General features: G+C 41.4%; 1 protein-coding gene across 2 annotated transcripts; it reads right to left on the reverse strand.

Moving 5' to 3' along the window:
- Positions 1–14,049: 14,049 nt before the first annotated feature.
- Positions 14,050–27,189, reverse strand: TMEM14A (transmembrane protein 14A). 2 transcript variants are annotated; one of them, XM_079780210.1, is made up of 6 exons: positions 27,081–27,189; positions 23,887–23,975; positions 22,426–22,503; positions 17,808–17,909; positions 17,153–17,240; positions 14,050–14,890 (listed from the first exon to the last, which is right to left on the reverse strand). In XM_079780210.1, the coding sequence occupies exons 3-6, from the start codon at positions 22,493–22,495 to the stop codon at positions 14,851–14,853; spliced, it is 300 nt and encodes a 99-aa protein (XP_079636336.1). In that variant the 5' UTR covers positions 22,496–22,503; positions 23,887–23,975; positions 27,081–27,189; the 3' UTR covers positions 14,050–14,850. The 2 variants fall into 2 exon arrangements, with proteins under 2 accessions (XP_079636336.1, XP_079636335.1); XM_079780209.1 differs by having other exon boundaries at positions 27,034–27,166.
- Positions 27,190–27,463: the final 274 nt, after the last annotated feature.

A 27,463-nucleotide genomic window follows, 5' to 3' on the forward strand; every position in this document is an offset into this window, starting at 1 on the left:
AGACTAGAGGCCAGATGCATGAAATTTGTGCACTCAGGGGGGTCCCTCAGCCCAGCCTGCACCCTCTCACAGCTCAGGAGCCCTTGGGGGATGTCCAACTGACGGCTTAGGCCCGGGCCTTAGCGCTGCCACTGAGGCAAGTCCCGCTACCACCACTGTGCTTCTGGCTGAGAGGCGCTCCCCCTGTGGGAGCGCACTGACCACCAGGGGGCAGCTCTTTCATTGGGCATCTGCCCCCTGGTGGTCAGTGCGCGTCAGAGTGACCGGTTATTCCTCTGTTAGGCCAATTTGCATATTATGCTTTTCTATACATCCCTCCACCAATATCCTCGTATACCCTTGCTCTGGAGCAGAGGTTCTCAACCTTATCACACCCAGCCCTCCTCAGTTTATAACTTATATCTTAGATTCCCTTTTATTATCCTGAAGTAAACTTTACATGATTTACTTCATCGTGGCTATTGCTATGAACACAAGAAGAATAAGATATTACCTTAACTAAAAAAGAGTGGCTAAGGAGAATTTAATGAAATGTCTATTGACAAAGCTAGGGGTAAGGTTAAGATGGGGAAGCACTCTGGGGCTAGCCACAATGGGGGGCCTCTACCTCCCTTTCCCTCAATGGGACCAGTGCAGAAAGCAGTAGAGAGACTCAGGAATTCACTGGGAGTCATGGACGCGGAAAGGGCCACCACCACAGGAGTTGATGGCCTTCACAGAGGAAGGTACCACTGCCAACCCAAACAGCCCATGACATGTGGACAGTTTATAAAAAAAAAACAGGTGAACAGGAATGATTACACTGATTTGTGACTGGTTTGCACTACATCTTTATCCATCTCTATGCTATACACAATTTAGTTAAAAATCACTGGAACTATAAGTGGAAATATATTTTTAATTTTTGATATATATACTGATTTACATATTAACATATTTACTATACCAGATGTTAAATATTTTGAAAACTGCTCCTAGGTAATCTGTAAAATAAAAACATAAAGATATTTGTCATTAAATAATTAACATTGATCTTTATACCACCCACCATTTTTATGGAAAGATTATATAAAGTGAAAGAAAAACAGATATTAATTTCTCTGACTGTACTGAGGGGATCGGGCCAAAATCTGAGCTAGTATATACGGTAACTTGCCAATTTTCCAAAATCTTCTTGAAGAACAAGTATGTATTAGAAACATTCTGCCAACTAGAGCTGCTTGGACTGAGGCAGCCCTGAGGCAGCACAACTTTAATCTGTGTTCATTTTAATAATCCATCTTGACTCCTAATTTTCTCCCACAATATTTGTTCACCTCCCTTATGCACTCATAGCTAGGTTTAAGTATATTTGTCCTTTGAAACTTTCAACATAGTTGTGACATTCTAAGACAACAGGCCAGCTAAACAAACCCATAGAAAAAAATAATTTAGACCCTGACCTCAGAAATTGATGACATTTTCTTAAAGATTATGGTCCCAATAAATAACATTGAAATGATTTTATTTATTGTTTTAGTCATTAAATGTTTACTGAGCACCTATTTTGTTCCCTACATTTTTCTAAGCACAGAGGATGCCATGGTAACAGCATTTTCCTGCTCAGATGATGAGTAAATAAACAAATCAATGAAAAAATGAATCGTGACTAGTGATGAATGCTATGAGGGCAATAAAACAGAGCAGTGTGGTGGAGACTCTTTGGGATGGCGATGGCGAAGTGGTTAACTTAGAATGAGTAGTCATAGAAGACTAAGCCCTGAATGACAGGAGGGAGCCAGGCATGAGAAGATTCAGGGTAACAGAATATTAACCAGAGGAACCAACGAGAGCAAGGACCCTGGTCAGGAACAACTCTGGTGTATTTCAGCAGGCAGATGTTATGGGAGCATGGTGGGAACTATTGAAAGATGAGGTCAAAGAGATAAGCAAGGGTATACCAGTTATTTCTTGCTGCACAACATCATCCCAAAGTTTAATGACTTAAAGCAACAAATACTTATTATCTAACATAATTTCTGAGGGTCTGGGAGCAACCTAGTTGTGTGGTTCTTGGTCAGGACCTCCCAGGAGGTTGCAATCAAACCATCAGCAGGGAATGCACTCATCTGAAAGCTTGACTGGGGCATCAGGGATCCACTTTTAAGGTGGGTCACTCCCATAAATGTTATTAGAGGCCTCAGTTCTTCTCTGGCTATTGGCAGTAGGCCTCTGTTCCTTGCATGTCTGCTTCTCTGTAAGGTTGCTTGAGTGTCCCCATGACAGATCAGCTAACTTGCCCCAGAGCAAGCAGTCCCAATGAGAGCAAACCAGAAACAGCAAGACAGAAACCAGCACTGGAGTCACTGTGATGATAATGATAGATTGAGACGATGACCTAGAATGAGGGAGCAGCTAGAGAGGAGCAGGGAAGCAGAGTGGGAGCCAAGAAATCTGAGGCAGAGGTGTCTGTCAGTGAAGTGGCGGGGGGTGGGGGTGGGAGTGGTGGGGGTGGTAAGAGGGGGGCATCAAGAAGGGAGGAGCGTGAGGACTGAAGAGTGAACATTGAATTTGGGAACCAGAGACTACTGCTGACCTTGATTAGATCAGGTGCTGTGAGTGTGGGGTGGAAGCCTGACTAGAGTGGGTTGAGGAGAGAACAGGAAGTGAGAAATAGAGAGAGCAGCTACTAACCACCCTTTTGAGAAGTTTTGCTCCCCCAAAAGCTAACATGAATGGGACAGTCACTTTATCTATAAAAGAAAAGGAAGGTTTAGTAGGTTGGGCTCAGTTTCATTTGCAACTGTGGGAAGTCACCTAAGAATGGCCGAGACTGTGTACTAAAGTGATAAAGGCTCCTAAAGGCATTTAAGTTTTGTTGGTCACCAGGGAGGTCCTATTGCTCCAGAAAGTGCGCCATCTAGTGCTCAGCCATGGCGTCAGAGTCAGACTAACTTCAGAGTATATTGGGAGTCTTCTGTTCAGAACAATGTGTTTGCTGGAACAGAGAAATTCCTTCCTTCCTTCCTTCCTTCCTTCCTTCCTTCCTTCCTTCCTTCCTTCCTTCCTTCCTTCCTTCCTCCCTCCCTCCCTCCCTCCCTCCCCCCCCCGTCTCTCTCTCTCTCTCTCTCTCTCTCTCTCTCTCTCTCTCTCTCTCTCTCTCTCTTTCTTTCTTTTGAGAAAAATTTCTCTTAAATCTTAAATGCATGTTGGAGTAAACTTCCAAAAGAGCAACTAACCCTGCTGACTAAAAGGCTGAGGTGGAAAGTTCTCCATACTTTCCCTCACACCTTCCAGTTCATTCTTTCTTATTCCCTCAGTCCCTCTTTTCAGAATCCTTTTCCATTGTCCATTTCTGTGATAGAGACTGGAGTAACATAGCCACAGGCCAAGAGAAGCCAAGGATGGCTGGCCGCCATCACGAACTAGGACTGAGGCATGGAACAAAGTCTCCCTCAGAGCCATCTGAAGGAACCAATTTTGATGACACCTTGATTTCAGACTCAGGCTTCTAGAACTGTGAGGGAATGGATTTCTGTGGTGTAAGCCATCCAGTCTATGATAATTGTCACAGTGGTCACAGGAAATGAGTACAATTACTTTGCAATAAATAAGAATGAATACACCCAACAACATAGATGAAGCTCAAAATAATTATGCTGAGTGGAAAATAACACTTACTGTGTGGTTCTATTTATAGAAAAATCTAGAAAATGCAAACTAATTTATAGTGACAAGAAGATCAGGGATATGGGGAGGGGAAGGAGGAGGGAATTCCAACAGGGCATGAAGACATGCTATATTCGCTACATTGATTGTAGTGATGTTTTCATGTGTGTATACGTGTGTCAAAACTTGACCAGTTGCACAAATTAAGTGCACTTTATTAAATGTCAATTATACCCCCAAACATGGCAATAAAACTAATAAAGGTAAATAAGACCCCACAAATCTATCCTCTGGCATGTTGCCTTCTAATTACAAAGAGGCTTAGGTCTCTCTTGCCCTAATCCCCTCAGCCACCTACATTCCTACCCCTCATAAAATAAAATAAAGTGAAGTAAAATAAAATAAACACTCCAAAACTAGTCAAAACATGAGCTCAATCTAACTTGGTGGCTCCTCCTACATCAGTTTGACTGGGAGGGAGCTGGAACCAAGCTCTGTTTTTGGGGCCCAGTGAGGCTTGATGGGTGCACAGAGGTTGGGTAGAGACAACAGGAAGTGGGCAGATGGGCAGATGCCCAGCTGTTCTGAGGCAGAAGGCTGTGGGGGAGCCAATAGGTGGGTGGGGGTTTATCCCTGGCTGGTTTTCTCTTTTGCTATTTCCTTCCCTCTTCCTATCCCTTCCCAAACTCCAGTAGTCTACCGTTTGACTCTGCTTTCTCTTTCCAAAGTCTTGAACTTTTGCTTCTTAACCAATAAACAACTTGTCAAATTAGTCCTACTAGTTCAAAGGTGTTTTTTTGGTTCTATCTTCTTTGACACCTTTATTGCAAATCCAAGCCCAACCTCTTTTCCTTCAGCAACTTTCTACTAGAGGCCTCCCACAGCCTGCACCAAACTCTAGTGCTCGTATAATCCTGGGCTTCCTTTCCTTCGTTTAGTGATGTATGTGCCTTTCTTGCCCACATGCTGTCACACTCGCCCCCTCCAATCCTGCTTCATTTCCAAAGGCCCAAATGTTCACAAAATGAATAACAAGTTATCGATGACAGCCCTCCCTCAGGGGCTCAGGCATGTGAAGAATGCTATGAGAAGGTTGCACAGTCTGGCACTGGGCAGGGAATGCAGCATTTGGCAGGGCAACTTGGATGAGCTCAAGGATGGCATGACCACTATCCCACACTCTCTACTCTTCTTCCCTTCTTATCTTGAAATGTCCTTCCCACCACTCTTTCCATCATGACCCCTTCTCTGATTAACTCAATAAACACTGGACATTCCAACATGGGGTCCTCCTAGATATGACATTTCTTCCATTCTGTTCCCATGTCCTTAAATTACAGTGTACTCACCCGCACACTGGAGAGGCTGGGGAAGAGGGTGGTAGTAGTGAGCAATCATGGAGAAACATCTACCCAGCAGGGAGGTATGGTAGGTGAAGGCTAGGCCCCATGCTCCTGAGATGGGGATTCACCAAACTGATTGAAATTCTATCATTATACCATCCTCACCTTGTTGTTCTCCCTCAAGACCTACCCACACTTTTTCTGAGGTTGCCCTAAATACGGGTTGCTCTAGTACTATTTTGAGAAAATGAGGAAGAATTAACCATTAAAACTTGACAACCATTGTAACCTCAATACATCTAATCTTCCTTGCTATTTTTAGATGAATAATTGGGGTCCCCAGAGATTGGATTTGTCCAGGGTCACACAGATGGTCAGTGGTAGAATCAGCCTAGAGGCCAGGGGTCCAAAACTTTTCACATTTATTTATTGATTCAGGAAATATTTTTGAGCCCTAAGATATAAAATGTTGTCCCTGGTGCTGAATGGGATGGACAAAGGCCTTCGACCTCAAGGAATTTATGTTTTAGTGGGAGTAGTAAGTCCACAAACAAAAAGATAAATATCACAGTTACAGCCTGTGATAGGGATATGAAGAAATTAAACAGGGACTATATTAGAGAGTAATTGGGGGGCAGGTAGGGAAGAGTTCTAATTTATTTTTCCCCCCAGCTTTCCTGAAGTATAATTGACACATGAAATTGTAAGATATTTAAAGTGTACAATGTGATGTTTTTGGTGTTTTTTTTTTGAAAATATGTTTTATTGATTTTTTTTTACAGAGAGGAAGGGAGAGGGATAGAGAGTTAGAAACATCGATGAGAGAGAAACATCGATCAGCTGCCTCCTGCACACCCCCTACTGGGGATGTGCCTGCAACCAAGGTACATGCCCTTGACCGGAATCAAACCCGGGACCCCTCAGTCCGCAGGCCGACGCTCTATCCACTGAGCCAAACCAGCTAGGGCTGTGATGTTTGATATATGTACACATTGTGAAAGGATTCCCCCATCGAATAAATGAGCACATCCATCACCTCACAAATTTACCTTTTTTATATGAGTACCTTCTAGTGCTACTCTCTTAGCAAGTTCCAATTATACAACAAAGTGTCATCAACCAAAGTCACCATGTCATACATTAGATCCTCAGCCCTTATTCATCTTATAGCTGAAAGTATGCACCCTTTTACCAACAAGAGCTCTACTTTATTTTTTTTAACTTTTTAAATGTATTTTTATTGTTGAAAGTATTACAGATGTCCCCTTTGTTTGTTTTTTTTCCCCATTGACCCCCTCCACCCTGCATCCACCCCTCCCAGGCCTTCACCATTTTATTGTCTATCCATGGGCCATGCGTATATGCATATAAGTTCCCTGGTTTATCACTTCTCCCAACCCCCAACCCCTGCCTTCCCTCTGAGATTCCTCAGTCTGCTCCATCCCTCCATGTCTCTGGATCTATTTTGTTCATCAGTTTATTTTGTTCATTAGATTCCACATATGAGTGAGATCATGTGGTACTTGTCTTTCTTTGCCTGACTTATTTCGCTTGGCATAATACTCTCCAGATCCATCCATGCTGTTAGAGCTTTACTTTAGATGGATGGCAAGGGCAGGCCACTCTGGGGAGGCAACATTTTTAATTAATTATTTTTTTATTGTTGACACTATTAAAAGATGTCTCCCATTTCCCCCCACTCTGCCCCCCCCTCCATCCAGCCCCCGCCCCACCCAGGCCTTCATCACACTATTGCCTGTGTCCATGGGCTATGCATATATGCATATATGTTCTATGGTCAATCTCTTTCTGTCCTCTCCACTCCCCTCCCTCAGGGATCTGCCAGTCCGTTTCATGCCTCCATGCCTCTGGACTTATTTTGTTCATCAGTTTATTTTGTTCATTAGATTCCACATATAAGTGAGATCATGTGATGTCTGTCTTTCTCTGACTGGCTTATTTAGCTTAGCATAATACTCTCCTGGTCCATTCATGCTGTCACAAAGAACATTTTTCAAATTTTATTTTTAAAAACCATTTACATTCAATATTATTTTGTATTAGTTTCAGGTATTGTGGTTAGACAATCATATGCTTTACAAAGTGTTTCTCTGAAATTTCCAGTACCCAACTGGCACCATACATAGTTATTACAATATTATTGACTATGTTCCCTATGCTGTACTTTACATCCCCATGACTATATTATAACCACCAATTTGTGCTTCTTAATCCCTTCACCTTTTTCATCCAGTCCCCTAACCCCCTCCCCTCTGGCAACCATCAGACTTTTCTCTGTATCTATGAGTCTGTTTTTGTTTGTTGGTTTATATTGTTCTTTAGATTCCACATATAAGTGAAATCATATAGTATTTGTCTTTCTCTGACTGATTTATTTCACTTAGCATAACACCGTCTAGGTCCATCCATGTTGTTGCAAATGGTAATATTTCATTTATTAAAATATCCGAGTAATATTCCATTGTCTAGATGTACCACAGCTTCTTTATCTATTCATGTACTGATGGGCACCTGGCTGCTTCCTTATCTTGGCTATTGTAAATAATGCTGCAGTGAACACAGTGGGGGCAGATATTATTTTGAATTACTGTTTTGGGTTTCTTCAGATATATTCCTATAAGTAAAATCACTGGGTCATAAGGCAGTTCTATTTTTAATTTTTTGAGGCCCCTCCATACTGTAGTCCACAGTGGCTGCACCAATCTGCATTCCCACCAAACAGTGCATGAGGATTCCCTTTCCTCTACATCCTTGACAGCACTTGTTATTTATTTGGGGGAGGTGATGAGCCATTAAAAGTGAGAAGAAAACAGGCATGCAAGGAGATGGGCAAGAAGGTTTCAGACTGAGGAACCCGTATTTTCAAAGCCTTGGCATGGGAAAGTGCACAGTCCCCCAGGCCAGAGGAGACGTGGCTGGAGAGTGGGGGACGAGATGGAGATGGCAGATGGCAGATGACACTCCTGTGAGTACTATCAAGGAATTGGGATTTCATTCTAGATGAAACGGGAATCCAATGCCTGGCATTCTTCCATAAGATTTTGCTCAGATGATACAGTGTTTTGGGAGGTATAGTGTCAAGTTACAGCTACTAGAAACCATAATTTGAACTACTGAAGAAAAACTCATCTGCTTCTGCACCAAAAAAAGAATAAAGAGAGCCCTACCCGGTTTGGCTCAGTGGATAGAGGGTTGGCCTGTGAACTAATGGGTTCCAGGTTCGATTCTGGCCAAGGGCACATGCCCGGGCTGCAGGTTTGATCCCTCTAGTAGGGGGCATGCAGGTGGCAGGCAATCAATGATTATCTCTCATCATTGATGTTTCTCTCTCTCCCTTCCTCTCTGAAATCAATAAAAAATAATAATAAAAAAGAATGAAGAGAAAACTGAAAATTAGTCACAGTGTGTGGATTTGTCAAATTAATACATTACCTTTCTAGAGGTTAGTGGATTATGTTAGTATAATTTATAAAACATAAAATAAATAAATTATAATGTAATGACATGAAAAGGACCAACTAATAACTTTAGTTGTAACTATTATTTGCTGGGTATAACTCACTGAGAAGATAAATGTGCATCAAAACATCTTAACAGAATCCTTTAAATATACTCAGGGAGCTTCCTACTTGATTCAAAGTCAAAAGCAGTTCTGTCATAGTGGGAATAATTGCCCCTAATATTGTGGTTTATAAATTAACATTGCCCTAGCCCGTTTGGCTCAGTGGATAGAGCATTGGCTTGTGAACTGAAGGGTCCTGGGTTCAATTCCAGTCAAGGGCACATGCCCAGGTTGCAGGCTCGGTCCCCAGTAGGGGGCGTGCAGGAGGCAGCCAATCAATGATTCTCTCTCATCATTGATGTTTCAATCTCTCTTTCCCTCTCCCTTCCTCTCTGAAATCAAGAAAAATAAATTAAAAATAAACTAATTAATTCCTTTATGCTAATCTGTCTTGAAATGAAGCTTCCAATACAAGAATGCACCTGTGCATTCACATATATGCTTCCCGCACATTACACATACATGAAGGAAACATGTTCTAAATGCTGACAGGCTTAACTGCACTCAGTTGCAAACTTCTGTGTTTCAAGATTGTCAATTTAAAAACATTAGATTAAAATAGGCCATTAGGATTTTTAAAAGACAATTGATTTTGCTTACAATTTTTCCACTATAGTTTGAATATATAAACTTGTTTATCTTGCTGGCACCTGATTGTTTTTAAAGCCTCCTTTTCCACTGTTAGTAACAATTCAGTTCCCAGTGCCAAGACATCCTCCTGTGTGGAGACCGAAGCACAGCCTTTTCAAATTAGACCAATGAGTGCCAGGAGCAAAGCAAACCTCACTTTATGCCATAAGCAGGACATAAAGATTTTCATAAACCAGCCCAGCCAGCATGGCTCAGTGGTTGAGCATCGACCTATGAACCAGGAGGTCATGGTTCGTTTTCTGGTCAAGGCACATGCTCAGATTGGGGGCTCAATCCCCACTGTGGGACATGCTGGAGGCAGTTGGTCAATGGTTTTCTCTCATAATTGATGTTTCTATCTTTCTCTCCCTCTCCTTTCCTCCCTGAAATCAATAAAAATAAACATAAATAAATAAAAAAAAAGATTTTCATCAACCAGAAAGTATGTATTCAGTAACCAAGAATTGTACTGTGCACTCGATTACTAGACTCACTTTTATAAAGGGGGAAATTCTTTATCTTAAATTACCCACGAATTCATGTTACTAAGACCCAGTTTCAGCAGACAAAGCAGAATGGAGGCCTGGTGCCAGCATGACTGGAGATAAAATTCCAGAAGGCTAGGCTGAGAACAGGGAAGGGGGCATGCAGCTACTGTTGCATTTAATTCCTTATGTTCATACACACTTGAACAATGGAGTTTTAAATTTGTTTACTTCAAAGGCACACTTGGAAGCTATGAAATTAACTACTTAGCAGAAAGCTATGACGTTCTTCTGGCTAGAATGAAATAAATGCACAATAATTGCTTCTAATCCCTCCTTTTCTGCAAGTAGGTGGAGAGAACTGGCATCAGTGTTTTTAAGGCCTATTGAGCCTTCTTAGAATTCCCCTTGACTTCAGTAAAAGACAGATTTGGAAGTAATTACAAAAGGAAAGAGAGCTGGAAAATGCTGGCGAAAGATGATATTCTATTAATACCCATTGCTCAGAGTTCTGTTTGGTATCATTTATCTGAGGAAGCCAGTACTTTCTCTTAAGCAAACAAGTTCAGTTGTTAAAAATCTAGCAATTACTCTAGAATGTGTTTACTATACTCTTAACACAAAATAACAGATATTAAAAATATTTATAATTTTTCTGTTTATAATAAAGTTATAGCTTTAATGAAAGTAAAACTTATAGTTCAAATCATTTATAATGAACTAACAATACTGGTTCAGTTATATTTGCCAAATATTTTTGTTGCTCTCTCACCTCAAATTAGTATATACATCTTGAGCGGACTGGAGATGTATCATTATCTGTTAACATTTATGGATATTTTATTTGAAATACAGATATATGAACATATAATACCAAGAGTATATTTCTAAATCAGCAACATGTTTTCCACATTTAAAATGTTCATTTTGAGTTTATTTGAATTCTTAGAGGTATTTTTTGGTTGTTTAATTGAAGTCAAGCATCCTACAAATTATGGTACCATAGTTTTGATTTGTACTTTTAAAAAAATATATTTTTATTGAGTTTATTTATTTCAGACAGGAAGGGAGAGGGAGAGAGAGATAGAAACATCAATGATGAGAGAGAATCATTGATCGGCTGCCTCCTGCATGCCCCACACTGGGGATCAAGCTCGCAACCCAGGCTTATGCCCCAACCAGGAATCGAACCCGTGACCTCCAGGTTCACAGGTCGATGCTCAACCACTGAGCCACGTCGACCTGGCTGATTTGTACTTTTAATAGCAAGTCTTTCAAATTATTATGAAATTTGACACGTCTTTTCAGAGCTGACCCACCTATAATCTACTTTCATTATCATTTAGGAGATAAAGACCTCAACCAAATAAAGTCAAGATATTTTGACTTGAAACATTTAACCCAGGCAACTAATTTAGACTTGGCATTCAGAATACACTTTTGCTTTTAAGAAATTTTAAAACATTGCCTATCTTGCTATTCCGAATAAATCCTATCCAGGCCAACTTTCTGGGACTCTAAAACTTTGAGGTCTATCAGAGCCTGGGAAATTATTGTGAAGAACAGGCCTTTGAATACAAAACAAGATAACGTTCCTCTATTTTTGTGTAATGCAAGAGCATCTGTGGTGTGGCCTATTTTCTTTTTATAATTATCAGTCTATTGATTGTTAAAATGGAGTCTAAGCAATCCACTCTGAAAAGGGAACTTTATGTTATATGTGAGATGGAGTGACCATCAGTTCACCAACTCAAGAGTGCAAGAATTTAACCTTTATTATTTCTGCAACTGCATTTAATTTCGATTTTGAGCCCCACTCCACCAAGGGCACCAAATTAAATCTCAGACAGTTCCAGTCTCTTTCCCAAAACATCCCCCCATATTTTCTCTAGGGTTGTATCTAAGTCCTCAGGCACCAGGGAGAGGGCCCTCCTGTCCTTAACAGACCTCTGTCCACACAGGAGATTGCCAAGATGTCCTCATTCCTATCAGGCCCTGGTGATCATCCTGCCTTCATTAACACAGCATGGTCCTTTGAATTTGTAACTACGCATTGGAAACATCTGGCTCTTATGTGGATAACTCTTAGGCTATCTTAAGCCCACCTGCCTAGACACAGCACCTAGACATTACTACTCAATGCTTTTGAGTCGCTCTGAGTTTGCAAGAAGTAAGGTAAATGTTTCCCAGGTTTGCAGAAACCCTAAGCCATACTGGGATTCTGGCATTTCTCAGCCTGTTTTCTCCAGCATTTGACTGGGCCGATGTGAGGAAAGAGGGGGTTTTCTCTCAAGAATACTTCAGTGTCTAACTTCTCTTCCTTCCCTCCAACTCTCTTCCTCTATTTCAATTACAGAGGCTAACTGGGCTCTTTCTTAGTAGTTCTTCTAAATCATGTGTTTGTGGCATATGGTGGATTAAAGATTATGTTTCAGTTCCAGCAACACACAGAGCTGCCTCAGAGTCTCAAAGCTAAATCCCTAGGATGAAAACTGGGTTGCAGTTGAGTCGGGTGACTCACTGGACCTGGTCAAATCAGTCGTGGCTGGAAGGTGGGGGTCTGCAGTGCAACCATGGCCGGCACAGCCCATCACTCCTGTGCAGGAGGTGGGAGAGATCGAGCAGTTCTCGGAGAAGGGGAACCACTGTGAATAGGGCAGACACTCCAAAGTTGTCTAATGGGTAAAGTGTCTCCTATACAACAAATGTTCAAAATCATAGCCATTATGAGAAAGGCATTGAGTAACATTACCATTCTTAGTTTAATGACCAGGAAAGACTCCATTCAGCAGGGAACACCTCAAAGACATTCACTGGGCAAAAATTTAAGAACTTCTTTCCTCCAGGCCCCAGACTGACCACGTGATCTCACTCTGACCTGGGGTCTACTGAGAACATCATCAAAGCTGATCCATCATCACTTACTTGCACCACCTTTTGGGAAAAGTTCAGGACACGGCATAGCTTCAAACTATTTTCTTAGGCTTTCAATTACTACAGCATTTTCCAGGTATAGAGTATATGATTCTATTACCAAGTTCACATTTCGTTTCTACTTCAGTGTCATAATCATGGTTTGAGTATAAGCTGAGTAGCGGTTTGCAATTTGAATATGAAGGCTCTTCTCAATTACCCTTGACCATCAGCAAGTGAGGGGGGCACCCCACACTTGCTTGTGGCCACAACCTTTTTGATACCATTAGGATTGGTGGAGTTCTTTCTTTTTCTTTCTTTCTTTCTTTCTTTCTTTCTTTCTTTCTTTCTTTCTTTCTTTCTTTCTTTTTTTCTTCTTCTTTTTCTTTCTTTCTTTTTTTTTAAGGTAGGATATTTTTAAAGTATATCAAAGGATTTTGTCTGGGATTCCTATCTCGTTAAGTTAAGGTGTTGTTGTTTTTTTCTTTCTCCCCTTAATTGAATTACTTATCATTGTAAGTTTAACAACCTCCTTGAAAGTCAGTTGGGAAAGGTAACTGAGTATAGTAAACATTCAACTCTGCTGTTCTCAGTTGGGAGCTCTACCCACCACTTCCTTTAAAGAAAAGGTTGCAGTGTATTATGCTAAGTGAAGTAAGGCAGATGGAAAAGGAAAGGAACTCTATGATTTCACTCATATGTGGAATATAAAACCAAAAAGAAACAAATGACAAACAAAACAAAAACATACGCATAGATACAGACAACGAATTGGTGGCTACCAGAGGGGACAGGGGTGAGAGGATGAAATGGGTAGAGGGAGTCAAATGTATGGTGATGGATGGAAACCAGACTTTTGGTGGTGAGCACACAATAGCATACACAAATACCGAATTATAATGTTGTACACCTGAAACGTATATAATGTCATTAACAAATGTTATCTCAATTAAAAACATAAAATAATAATAAAAAAGGGTTTGAATTTTGACACAATTGCACAGAGCCAACAAGAACAACATTGCAGATGTTTAGAGCTCTAATGGGTCTTGTCAATCATTTAGTCCCAGTTCCTCTTTAAGGATGAGAAACTGAGTTTCAGAGAGAGGAAATGACCTTCCAAACAGCAAAGAGCATACAACCACCAGCGGGAGAATTGAGCTGGAACTGATGTTCAGTCTGGGGCCTGAAAGTAAAAGTCAAAACTAAGTCTGAAAATGAAGTGGTGAATTGAGACAAAATCATTTTTGTTTCAGAATTATTAATGTTGAGAGAGAGAGAGAGAGAGAGAGAGAGAGAGAGAGAGAGAGAGAGAATGAATGTCTGCTTCTGAGGAGGAGTTCTGGTATAATAACCCTCCTTCCCAACTTCTTTCATTAATAATTGAATAGTTAAATGTCAAAGACAATTTAAGTATATACATAAGACACTAAAATGAAAAAAGCAAGCAAACAAACAACAACAGCAGGTTTAAAACAGACCATCTTTTATTTGAACACTAAATACATTCTTTTAGCACAGAGTGTGCTGATGATGTATTCTTTTAAGGAACAAAAATAATGCTGGCAGCAATACAATTAAAATGAAAAACATATAATTTCTAATATAATTCAAATGACATAGATACATCAGCATTCTCTGAGGTCCACTTAGGGCATTCCATTATCTGATACGCTGCAGTTTCATTTAAATTCACTTCAGATGAGTATTTAGAATTGTCACGAAATACCACATATATAAAACTAGACACAGCAAATGAAAAAGTATATTACAATTTATTAAATATGTTTTTTTAATCTTCACCCGAGGACATGCTGAGAGAGGAAGTGAGAGAGGGAGAGAGAGAGCGAAACATAGAAATGAGAGAGAAACATCGATCAGTTGCCTTCCATATGCTCCCTGACCAGGGATCAAACCCGAAACCCAGGTAGGTACCCTGACTGGGACTTGAATCCACAACCTTTTGGTACATGGGAAGATGCTCAAACAACTGAGTCACTCTGGCCAGGCTATTAAATACCCTTAATGAAAACAGTACCTGACAATTAGAAAACAAAGTTTTGTTCAAAAACAAAACAACACCACCTCAGACTAGTGTTCATATTAGAGGTGACAGTATTTCTTTTGTTTCTAGTATTAAATAACAACCTTAACATTCCATACTGAAATTTGTCTTCTGAATTCCAAGAGTGTGCTCTGCCAGTTAGTGTAGAATGACATCAATTCAGCTTTCAGTTCCTCCGGATTCTCAGAGCAGCAGTAGGACAAGTCTTAGAATCATCATGAGGCTGGATGAGAAGAAAGGCAAAGGGAGGGTGGCTCTTACATGGCTGAGACAGAAAGGGCCGCATGCTCCCCTAACTGTGGTGTGACTAAACCCTGGCTCCCAGGCTTCTAACAGACTTCTACCGTTGGAGCAGGGGTGACCTCATTACCCCTGCATTTGAACTTCCCAGACATGACTGAATTAGCCACTTAAAAATGTTCACTCAATGAATGAGAAAAATTAGAACACGCTGTTCTAAAGATCTGGGATAAAGCTTTATGAGAGAAAGGTTTCTAAAGAAACACAAACCTTTCAAAAGCTTATAAAGTTAAGCAAGTTGAAAAAAAATAATCAAGGAACACTTCTGAGGAGTAATTACCATCTCAGCTACTTTTCATTGATTGGGGTCTTGTCTTTTTTTTAAATAGACAAGTTTTCTTTTTACTATCAGAACTGAAACTACTGACAGTCATTTCCCTAAAATAGGGACATCAACCTAAGACACATTCTGGTGGTTTTCACAAACAGCAATTTAAAAGGGTGGTAACAGCAGTTATTTCATATTTTTGGGGTCTTGTCTTCTTGACCCGTAAACCCTACTTCTGATTCTTTCCACCACCAAGTATCATTTTTAGGCAGGCCTCCAACTGGAAAGCAGTCTTTGTAATCACACTTTTCCTCCCCAAATCATAAACACAGCCACACTAGAAAATTCTACAGAGCAGAAGGAGAAAATTACTCATTATGCTGCCACCCAGAGTCAAACTCTAACAGTTTGAGGGATTTCCCTTCTTATCTTAGTTTTTCATGTACAAACTTTTAAAAATTGAGATCACAGTATATTTGCTTTTTTATCCATTTAAAAAATATCTCCTTATGTTATTAAGATTTTCCAATGCCACTAAATTGTTTTTTAAAACATGACATGTAATGCCTGCTCAGTATTCGATTAAGGGGACAATCATTTACTGAAATATTTCCTTACTGGTGAATTTTTAAGTTATTTCTAATTTTTCAGTTTATCATGTTTTGCATTAGGAATAAAGTCGCAATAAACACCAGATATTATATACATCTCATTATTTCTTCAGAAAAAATTTCAAAAGGCAAAAATGTGTATCAAAGGAAATGAACATGTTTTATGGCTTTCAATATATTAAGGCAGACTTCAGGAAGAATTAAAAATGTAACCTATATGCCTAGCCGGTATAGCTCAGGGGTTGAGTGTTGACTTATGAACCAGGACACCACAGTTCTATTCCTAGTCAGGGCACATGCCCGGGTTTCAGACTTGATTCCCAGTAGGGGGCGTGCAGTAGGCAACTGATTGATGATTTTCTCTCATCATTGATGTTTCTATCTCTCTCCCTCTCCCTTCCTCTCTCTGAAATCAATAAAAACACATTTTTAAAAAGTTACATTGAGCTGGATAGAAACAGTAGTGCTATTCACCTCTTTCAAAAAACATATAAACTATAATTTTTTACTTGGTAACATGCTTAATCTCATGGATAGAATTACTGGGAGCAAATGAAGAGAAACTTGAAGCTCCCTACTGATCTAGTGGGAAAAAATATTGTTTTCTCCCTTAAAAACTCAAAATACTGCCTCAGGTGGGTAAATCTTGAGAAAAAATGAGACTTGAGTTCTTTATTCTGAAAATGATATAGTGTACATGTGATCAAATACTATAGCAACACTAAGTATATTCAATATAAATGTTCTGTGCACATCCGTCCCAAAGACTGACTGAAGTCTTATTTTAAGAGTTCAAAGTCATGCTTATTGTAAAAAAAAATAAATTACTTTGATGTTTCAAATTAACACTGACTTTTTGCTGGAGGCTAAAGAACAGTAATTAGCATAATAAATTCGAGAAGTTCATCAGAAAGCTGATGGACAGCTTCAGCAGGGCTGAAGATCTGCATATTATTACCTGCTGCCAAACAGCTGAGGGCAATTCCCCTAACCTGATAATCCTTCATTGTTTACCAAACCTTACCTTTGATAAGTATATCTGATTTGCTAAAGGGAAAAATGTGTTAATAAAAAGCCGTAAGTCTGGAGATTCGGGGAGCCACTTCACTAGAGAGCTGGTTTCCGCCTGGTTCCCCCAAATGCCTTCCAAATTTATATTTCTTGTCTAGTCTCTATTCATTTATGCGCAGCCCTTCTCCAGATTCCTGAACCCTTGCTGCGAAAAGACTGTGGCAACTTTTGCCCAAAATTCAGCATTTCAAAATGAGGTGCAGAGGAAAATGTACATTAAAATAGTTTTTCTTACCTTAAGCCTGCCACCAGCCCAGCTGGGATAATTTTCTTGGATCTCTTAAACCGCACACCCATTATGGTGGCCAGAAAGAAAGCTGCAACTAAAAGACAAACCAATACATGAATCAGAGTTGCAAACACCTCACCAATGCCTACTTGTGAGAAAAAGGGCTATCATTTGAGCTTTCTAATATAACAACTATTATGCATAGGTATTGAGTTGCTATTTTCTTCAAAAGATGAAAAGCTCTATTAAAACACTTAACTAGTTCATTAAAAAGGTTTTAGTAAACAAGCATGTTAAAATCCATTCTTGAAACACCTTTAAAAGGAAGTCTTTTTCTAATTTAACTTTCTATTTACAGAATACTCCTTGAAGCTAGGACTGTTGGCTTATTCAACTTTCCTCAGGAACTCTGGGCAGAATACTGCACCCACCAGAGACACCCAACAAATGTTTAGGTAACCGAATGTAAGGAAAATAATTACATATTTTTTTTTAAAGTAAGACCTGATTAATAAAATAATACTATTTTAGTATTTAGAAGAAGGCCAAATTTTTTATTGTGTACCATTCCAACACACTAAGCAATAATATTAAATTTAGAAGCATCATATCAGCTACCCCCCAGGTTCAATGCTCCATACCTGGAAAGTGTCTTACTTACACAGAGACACTTTCACATCTCGCTTGTCATTGGAGACACGGTAAGCTCCATAGCCAGCCAAAAATCCAACAAAGAGACCAGCAATCAAAGACGGAATACCACCTGCGGGGGAGAGGGGGATGTATGGGCACAGAAAGAGAATCAGAAAGTGAAAGGAATTACGTCAAGTATGACACATTCACCTTCCAGTGTATTTCTACTTGGGCATCGCAACTGGACATAGCCAAACTGAATACAGGCCTATTCGTGGATAGTCTGTAAGAAATGACTGTTTCATGCTGAATCCCAACTCATTTGAGGGAATAAGAAAGTCTGCCTTGTGGTAGTGGTTTTGACATTGATTGCATGACCTGGGGCAACCGGTTGACTTATGTCCCTCTCTTTTTTCTCCCTATTCTCCTTGTCTCCATCTCTTTACTGTGAGGTTGTGATGATAAAAATAAGATGCAGAGGTATTTTTAGCTTATAGGGGTAGAGAGAGAAGTGCTATGCAAACCAGGTGCTGGCTCTATCCTGAATAATTAACAAAGCTTCCAGCCTCAAGATGCCAGGACTGGGAAGAACCAGGGCACTGCTGCAGCCAGCCAGCCCCCAACCCGTCCTCTCACTGCACCAACACCCACCAAGCACTTTCTGTGCGCTGGGCTCCGTGCCCGTGACTCTAAACAAGACACGCACTGCCCTTGCTTCACGGAATTCACTCTATTTAGAATCTGCTGGATTGGAATCCCGAGGAGTAGGGTCAAGGTAGCTCTACTTTTTAAATATCCATAGGAATTCAGATTGCAATTCGGATTAAGAACCATTGCAGCTATACACACAAACTCTCTCTCTCTCTCTCTCTCTCTCTCTCTCTCTCTCTCTCTCTCACACACACACACACACACACACACACCCTAGTTGCAACAGCATCCTGAATGAGCATCCAAATGCCCTAGGTTCTAGTCCAAATTCTTTTACTTATTGCCTGAAGGACTTTGGCTAAGTCACATGGCCTCTCTGAGTTTTATCAATTGCAAAACAGGGTTAATAATATCATCCATGAAATAAACAAAATCAGAAATGAAAGAGGTGAAATAACAACAGACCCTGACGAAATACAAAGGATTGTTACAAAATACTACGAACAACTCTATTCCAACAAACTGGACAACCTGGAGGAAATGGACATATTCCTAGACAAATACAACCTTCCAAAACTCAATCAGGAAGAATCTAAACAGCTCAACAGGCCAATAACTATGGAAGAAATTGAAGCAGTCATCAAAAAGCTTCCGGCAAACAAAAGCCCGGGGCCAGACGGCTTCACAGGAGAGTTTTACCAAACTTTCAAGGAAGAACTAAAACCTATCCTCCTCAGACTATTCCAAAAAATTCAAGAGGAAGGAACACTTCCAGGCTCCTTCTATGAAGCTAGCATCACCCTAATACCAAAACCAGATAAAGACAACACAATGAAAGAGAATTACAGACCAATATCCCTCATGAACATAGATGCCAAAATTCTCAACAAAATCCTAGCAAATCGGCTCCAGCAATACATCAGAAAGATCATACATCATGACCAAGTAGGATTTATCCCAGGAATGCAAGGATGGTACAATATCCGCAAATCAATAAATGTGATACATCACATAAACAAATTGAGAGATAAAAACCACATAGTCATATCAATAGATGCAGAAAAAGCATTTGACAAAATCCAACACCCTTTCTTGATAAAAACTCTCAACAAGGTGGGAATAGAAGGATCATACCTCAACATAATAAAAGCTATATATGATAAACCCACAGCAAACATCATACTCAATGGGCAAAAACTAAAACCATTTCCCCTAAGAACAGGAACAAGACAGGGATGCCCACTCTCACCACTCCTGTTTGACATAGTACTGGAAGTATTAGCTACCGCAATTAGGCAAGAAGAAGAAATAAGAGGCATCCAAATTGGAAAAGAAGAAGTGAAGCTGTCCTTATTTGCAGATGACATGATATTGTACGTAAAAAACCCAAAAGATTCCATCAAAAAACTAATAGACTTAATAAATGAATTCGGCAATGTAGCGGGATACAAAATTAACGCCAAGAAATCTATGGCCTTTCTATACACCAATAGTGAACTTAAAGAAAGAGAGACTAAAAAAGAAATCCCATTTACCATCGCACCAAAAAAATTAAGATACCTAGGAATAAACTTAACTAAGGAGGTAAAAGACCTATACGCGGAAAACTACAGGACACTGAAAAAAGAGATAGAGGAAGACGTAAACAGATGGAAGAACATACCATGTTCATGGATTGGTAGAATCAACATCATTAAAATGTCCATACTACCCAAAGCAATCTACAGATTCAATGCACTCCCCATCAAAATACCAACAGCATATTTCACAGACCTAGAAAGAACTCTCCAAAAATTCATCTGGAATAAAAAAAGACCCCGAATAGCCGCAGCAATCCTTAGAAAGAAGAATAAAGTAGGAGGGATCTCCATACCAGATTTCAAGCTGTATTACAAAGCCACTGTTCTCAAAACAGCCTGGTACTGGCACAAGAACAGACATATAGATCAATGGAACAGAATAGAGAATCCAGATATCGACCCAAACCACTATGCTCAATTAATATTTGACAAAGGAGGCATGAACATACAATGGAATCAAGACAGTCTCTTCAATAAATGGTGTTGGGAAAATTGGACACACACATGCAAAAAAATGAAACTAGATCACCAACTTACACCATACACAAAAATAAACTCAAAATGGATACAGGACTTAAACATAAGACCGGAAACCATAAAAATACTAGAGGAATCCACAGGCAACAAAATCTCAGACATATGCCAAAAGAACTTTTTCACTGACACTGCCCCTAGGGCAATGGAAGCTAAAGAGAAAATTAACAAATGGGACTACATCAAAATAAAAAACTTTTTTACAGCAAAAGAAACCATCAACAAAACAACAAGAAAGCCCACTGCATGGGAGAACATATTTGCAAATGGCATCACTGATAAAGGTTTAATCTCCAACATCTACAGGCAGCTTATGCAACTTAATAAAAGGAAGATAAATGATCCAATAAAAAAATGGGCAACGGACCTAAACAGAATATTTTCAAAAGAAGACAGAAGGAAGGCCAAGAGACACATGAAAACATGCTCAAAGTCACTTATTATCCGAGAGATGCAAATCAAAACAACAATGAGGTACCATCTCACACCTGTCAGAATGGCTATCATCAACAAATCAACAAACGACAAGTGTTGGCGAGGATGCGGAGAAAAAGGAACCCTCGTGCACTGCTGGTGGGAATGCAGACTGGTGCAGCCACTGTGGAGAACAGTATGGAGTTTCCTCAAAAAACTGAAAATGGAACTCCCATTTGACCCAGTAATCCCACTCCTGGGAATATATCCAAAGAAACTAGAAACACCAATCAGAAAGGATATATGCACCCCCATGTTCATAGCAGCACAATTTACAATAGCTAAGATTTGGAAACAGCCTAGGTGCCCGTCAGCAGATGACTGGATCAGAAAACTGTGGTACATCTACACAATGGAATACTATGCTGCCATAAAAAAGAAGGAATTCTCATCATTTGCAGCAATCTGGATGGAATTGGAGAATATTATACTAAGTGAAATAAGCCAGTCAATGAAAGAAAAATACCACATGATCTCACTCATTTATGGATAATAAAGAACATTATAAACTGATGAACAAAAAGATAGTTACAGAGACATTAAAGCAACAAACAGACTTTCAAATTACAGGGGGAAAGTTAGGGAGAGGGGGGGTAGATAAGAAATCAAACGAAGGACTTGTATGCATGCATATAAGCATAAACAATGGACGCAAAACTCTGGGGGGTGAGGGCATGTGTGGGTGTGGGGTGCGGGGGGTAATGGTAAGATATGTACACATATAATACCTCAATAAAAAAATAAATAAAAAATTAAAAAAAATAATATCATCCATGTCACATATATAAAGGCTTAGAATGTTACAGTCAGATATAGTGATAAATTTTTCATTGCACCCCCAACACCCACCCCCTCCCCCAAAGCTATCCTCTAAACACAGTAACATGACCTTTTAAAAACATACACTGGACAGATCACTCCTCTAATTAAAGACCCTCTGGCTTCCCACTACACTTAGGAAAACCCCAAGTTTTCTCCATTATTGGAGCTCTGGCCTTCTTTTGGTTCCCTGAATATGCCAACTTTTATGTAGCTGTTAACAAGTCTTAATTTGGTGCCATCATTATTCTCCCTTCAAATGCATATCCGCAGTGCTATACATATTGAGAGAGAAAATAAGAACAACAAAACCTCACGTGAATTTCAGGCTCTCAGGAATCCCAGCAGAGAACCTGTTCTCACTTGCCAGGCCCTCAGCCCCCTGGGGAGAACTGTGCTCTGGCCTTGGACTTCTCATCAATCTCTAAGGAAGGCAGTAACCTGATAACTGCATAGACATGGCTTTTTCCAGGAATCCCTTCCACTGGTGCCCAGCCACCAGCTACTTCTGGTCCTACTTCCAGGCCCCCAGCTGCTCCTCAAACAATCAGCAGCCCCCACCAAGGCATTTTGTTGAAAAGGGCTTACCTCTCCGCTTATATCCCACAATACTTCCAAATGTCACAAAGGCTGCATAACCAAAACCAACAAGGTCCATTGGCAAGGCTGCAATCGTAGAACAAAGGAGAAAGGACAACTTTTACAAAATAAAATGAGTCGGGGAAAGCAAATGTATATAAAAGTGATATGCATTACTCAGAATTATAGACATTAATTTCTCTACTAAAAAGGGGAAGCTAGATCTTCACTCATCCGACGTTCAACCAATGTGTACCATGCTCATCCCCCTCAAGTCCACTTGGGAGACACCCAGGTTGAGTCTCCTTTCCTTGTCTTCCAAACCTGCTGTACCTTCAGCTGTTTACTTCCCTTCCACTTCTGCTAGTAAGATTTCTGCTGTGGTTAGCCAGGTCTCCTCACTGGAGACAACACCGCAATCTTCACTTAATGCCTGGAATGTCCGCCTCTTTCCCACCTACAAACCCCAACCACCCCCGACAGCCCACCCCCTTCCTGACTATCTCCCAACCTCCTTAGTCACTCTAGCCTGGTCTGGAGCCAACTGCTTCTTTAAATTCCTTGATGTCAGCAACTCCATCTTATAATTCTTTCATCTTTGAACAGGTATTTGTCCCTCCATCCTCCTCACACCGAAGAATGGAAAAGGGGTAATGTAGATGTGTGTTTGTTAATTGAACCACAGCTTCACTTTAAACATGTGCTTTATCTCGGGTTTTGTTATGAGACAGCTCTTCTGGGGCAGCAGACACATCCACTTAATCAATGGTAAGTCACTAAAGAATATAACGAAGCCCTGGCACAAAGTTAACTAAATGACAACGATATTGTATTGTGCATCACAGTAGCAGTTGAAGCATCCAGGGGTGAAAGACTCCACTGAAGTCCTGCCCACAGGTCTCTAAGATGTAGGGGAAAGTATACGGGCTACAGGCTGGAGACATGACACTGGTCACTAGCTGGCTCTTGGTTCTTGCATCACACCGCATCCTTAACACCAACTCCTCTGAGAGTCCCTATAGTGCTTTATACCTTAACTTTTTAAAAATATATATTTTATTGATTTTTTACAGAGAGGAAGAGAGAGGGATAGAGAGTTAGAAACATCGATGAGAGAGAAACATCGATCAGCTGCCTCCTGCATGCCTCCTACTGGGGATGTGCCCGCAACCAAGGTATATGCCCTTGACCGGAATCAAACCCGGGACCCTTCAGTCCACAGGCCAACGCTCTATCCACTGAGCCAAATCGGTTAGGGCAATATACCTTCACTTTTTTACATCTATATTTCCTCCAGGGGGGGAATAATTATCTTTGTATATACGAGGAATTGTGGATGAGATTGCATTCTCACTGCTTGTCATTTAGGTTAACCTGATCTTTTATTTCCTGTAGCACTTTGTAACAAATTGACTCAGAAGGATGGAAAACGGGCTGTGAGCTTATCTCGGAGGGTAAGCTAGAACTTACTGTGCAAAAGGGTCTTTGGGGAGGAAACCCAGGGCACAGGAGGAGACGATGGCCTTGTGAAGGAGGCAACACTGAAAAATCCTCAGGATCTGTGGGAAGAAGAATGAAATAAAACAGGGGAGCTCATCTGTGCCCAAGAAGCAGTGCAGTGAGACTGAATGTGTAGGAAGGACCTGCGTTCAAAAACCATTATTGACTAAATGAGGGAAAAACAAATAATAATGATAATGTTTACGAGCAAGTACCATGTGCTAGGCACCATTCTAAGGCCTTACATGTATCAACTCATTTAATTATCACCACGACCCTCTGCAGTAAGTGCCACCATTACTATCCCCATCTTCCAGATGAGGAGAGGCACAGACAAGGCAAGCAACACCTCTGAGGTCTCACAGCAGAAGCAAGATTTCAGACTCAGAGAAGTCTCATTCCTAGACACTATAATGCCTCTCCTAACTGAGCTTTACTGGCTGGAAAAAAAAGTGAATATGCAACCAAAACAAATGTTCTTTAGAGTTTTAAATTCTGGATTAATCACTCCACTTGGCCTCATAGCTTAAAAGTTGTGAGCGCATGGCACTGTCTTCCATCTGGGGACTTACCATCTTCAGCCCAATGAGCATCTCATGTTCAGTCCTACTTACTATCTTCCTGAAAGAACTAATCATATTCCACAGTGTATGGTTGGCTTCAAACCTGATGTCACCACTTACTAGCTGGGTGACATTAGGCACGTTCTTTAATCTCTGTGTATCTCAGTTTCTCCATCTGTGAAACAGGGATAATAAGAAATATCTACCTCCTAGAGCCGTGATCATTAAATGAATTAATACCCTAAAGCACTTAGAACATACTGAGCACTCAACAAATATTAGCTACTCTAATAAGGATTATTCTTCTTGTTCACCCTCACACCCATTTTTAAGCTTGATCTGAGAAAACAACTGAGGTTGGGTGAATTTATGATTCAGGCATTCACCGAGTCAAATGATAATAGTACAACTTACATTTATACTGAATTCCATTTAGCAACTATTTATTGAGCATCTTCTTTGCGCAAGGCAGTAGGAAGCAGAGCCCTCAGACATGGCCCTGGCCTTCCAGGACTTGTAGTACAGCACAGCGGAGGAGGCAGATGCATGAATGAGCCCTAAGAGGAGAGGCATGGACACCTAAAGAGGCTTGGGAGCGTAAGGAAGGATTCCTAGAGGAAGCAGAGTCCCAGCTGGGACCTTGGGGAGAAAAGGAGTAACCGAAGTGAGGAGGGTAGCAAGGAAGGGCGTGTTGTAGGCAAAGGCCTCCTGGCATGAGAAACCATAACATGTTTTTAAATGGAAAGAATTGCGAGGAGGTTGTGAAAAGAGATGGGGCTGGAGAGAAAGACAGGACCAGATCAGCCATGTGAGGGAATCTGGTTTCTGTCTCAAGGGCAGCAAAGGATGAATGAAAGGAGCCCCATGATCAGATTTAATTCCAGCAAGCACTTCCTGGCTGCGGTAGCGGGAGATGTGTGGAAGCCAGGCAGGGGAATAAGCTGAGAGGCTGTTGCAGTAAACAAAGCATGAGATGATGGTAGCCTGGCCTGGAGAAATGGCAATGAGGGTGGAGAGAGGTGGACAGATATGAGAAAGGTTCAGGAGGTAGCATCAATAAGCCTGGATACAGAGGTGAGGGAGAGGGGTGAGTCAGAGATGATTCACCCTGGGTCTCTGGCTTGGACCATTAGGAGTAGAAGAGGCAGGGGAGCCTTGATGCTAGTCCCTGAAACAGGGGACACCGGAACAGCAGTAGGTGTGTGATGGGGGAAGGAGGGAGGTGACCAGGAGGCAATTATCACCACGACCCTCTGCAGTGGTGAGTGAACCTAAGTAACAACCTCTGTCTGAAGATGTGGTGTCACTGCCCTACCCTCAGAGACCTGTTTGAAACATGTTCAGTCTGAGATGCCTGACACAACAGTTGGGAAAATGCCTACAGAGACCTGACGCTTATGAGAGATCGCTCATCACCAGATAGTAATCTGGGGACCTAATTTTCCTAGTAAGCCAACCACCTGATGTGAAAGGCTGATTCTTCTCCCTCCTCCGAGCCCCCCACTTCTCTGACGCCCTCTTCTACCTGGCAGAGACTTAGTTATGTTGGGCTTAGCTCTCCTCTCAGCTAGCCCAGATCCTTGAATATAAAGCTCAGGTTACATTCATTTTGCCTTTCTCACAGGATCAAGCTCATTGTCATGCACAGGCAGGTTTTAGTAAATACCTGCTGAATGAATGAGTGGTGAGTGAACCTAAGTAAACAACCTCTGTCTGAAGATGTGGTGTCACTGACCTACCCTCAGTATAGCTCTAATGCCAGGAAACAGCCAGCCCCTTAATCTCCTAGTGAACTGAGCATTGTTTTAAGGAGGGAAAAAAAAAATCTATTCCCAATCTTTGCAAGAAGTTTCTGTGCTCACAGAGAAAATTCCAACAAAAAGCAATCACCCTTCTTTCTCCCCTTCCATGGCAGGACCATTTGAGCAACGCAGAAGCACACATGAAAAGATGGGCGGGTGGGGGGCGGGGGGGGGGGGGGACGACGATGTGGGACACATCGCAAAGGAGATGCTCAGCACTTAGAAGGGCCAGAAAACATCTTGGGTGCAATGCAGCAAAATGACTTGTGCACCGGGTACAAATCCAGGTGACAGAGCTCTGCCTTGCCGCTAACCCTCCAAAATTTGGGGACCCCACTAAGAGGTTTTCTGTAAGCTATCATATAAAAAGCATTTTCACATGTTGAATATCAACAATTACCTAACTTTGCACTCCTTGGGGCTCAAAAGACACATTTTCCAGTGAAACCTGGGAGATGCTAGGAAAGTAAAACCCTGCCACGCATTTTTGCAAAGATCCACAAGCCCCACCCCTAACCCCACCTCTCCCAGCTCCAGGAAGGTGGGAGGGAGGAGAGGTGGGAGATTCAAGACCGTGAAGAGGAAGAAATATGGGGAATTCCCAGGAGGGTTAGAGAAGCGATCCCTGGGACCCCCATCTCCTGAAAAAAAACCTACCAAGTTCCTCTGCATGGCTACTGGTCTGTTTATTTCTGCGCCTTTGGGAGAAAATTCAGGGCAGCAAGTGCTCGACTGCAGGGTGTACAACTCACCTACAGCCCCAAGTCCTCCCAGGAGCCAGCCGGAGCAAACGTCGTACCTGAAATCCGGAAGTGGTCCTGGTGGCCTGCGCCCCACTTTGCGGGGTTTCGACAGCGGCGGCTGGTTCTGGGCGGTGCCTTCCCGAGCGCGCATGCGCAGCGTCCCTCCGTCCACGGTCAAGTGCGGCTCCGCCCAAACCCGCCCCGCCCAGCGGAGGGAAGATGGCCAATCAGGTAGGCCTTCAGCATCCCGGGCGGGGCCATCCGGTTGCTGGTTCCATCTGCTCTGCTTTTGCTCTGGCCCTGAGCTTGGGCTGGGGTCTGCTGCCTCCTGCCGCACGGAGCGGAACCTACAAGCATTCGCAGACGGTGGGTCTGGGTGTAGCAGGAATCCCAGAAGATTTTTAACCCTGAAGTTCATTCATCATTCCAGGGACTTTTG

Source organism: Cnephaeus nilssonii (genome assembly GCF_951640355.1).
Source record: "Cnephaeus nilssonii genome assembly, chromosome: 9".
NCBI classification, from domain to species: Eukaryota; Metazoa; Chordata; class Mammalia; order Chiroptera; family Vespertilionidae; genus Cnephaeus; species Cnephaeus nilssonii.

Excerpts from the sequence above, each read along its gene's own strand:
- TMEM14A (XM_079780210.1), bottom strand. The coding sequence starts at position 22,495 with ATGGACCTTGTTGGTTTTGGTTATGCAGCCTTTGTGACATTTGGAAGT. Across the intron at positions 17,910-22,425 it reads TGTGGGATATAAGCGGAGAG|GTGGTATTCCGTCTTTGATT; the intron begins GTAAGCCCTTTT and ends TCTCCCCCGCAG. Across the intron at positions 17,241-17,807 it reads AGATGTGAAAGTGTCTCTGT|TTGCAGCTTTCTTTCTGGCC; the intron begins GTAAGTAAGACA and ends TTTGTCTTTTAG.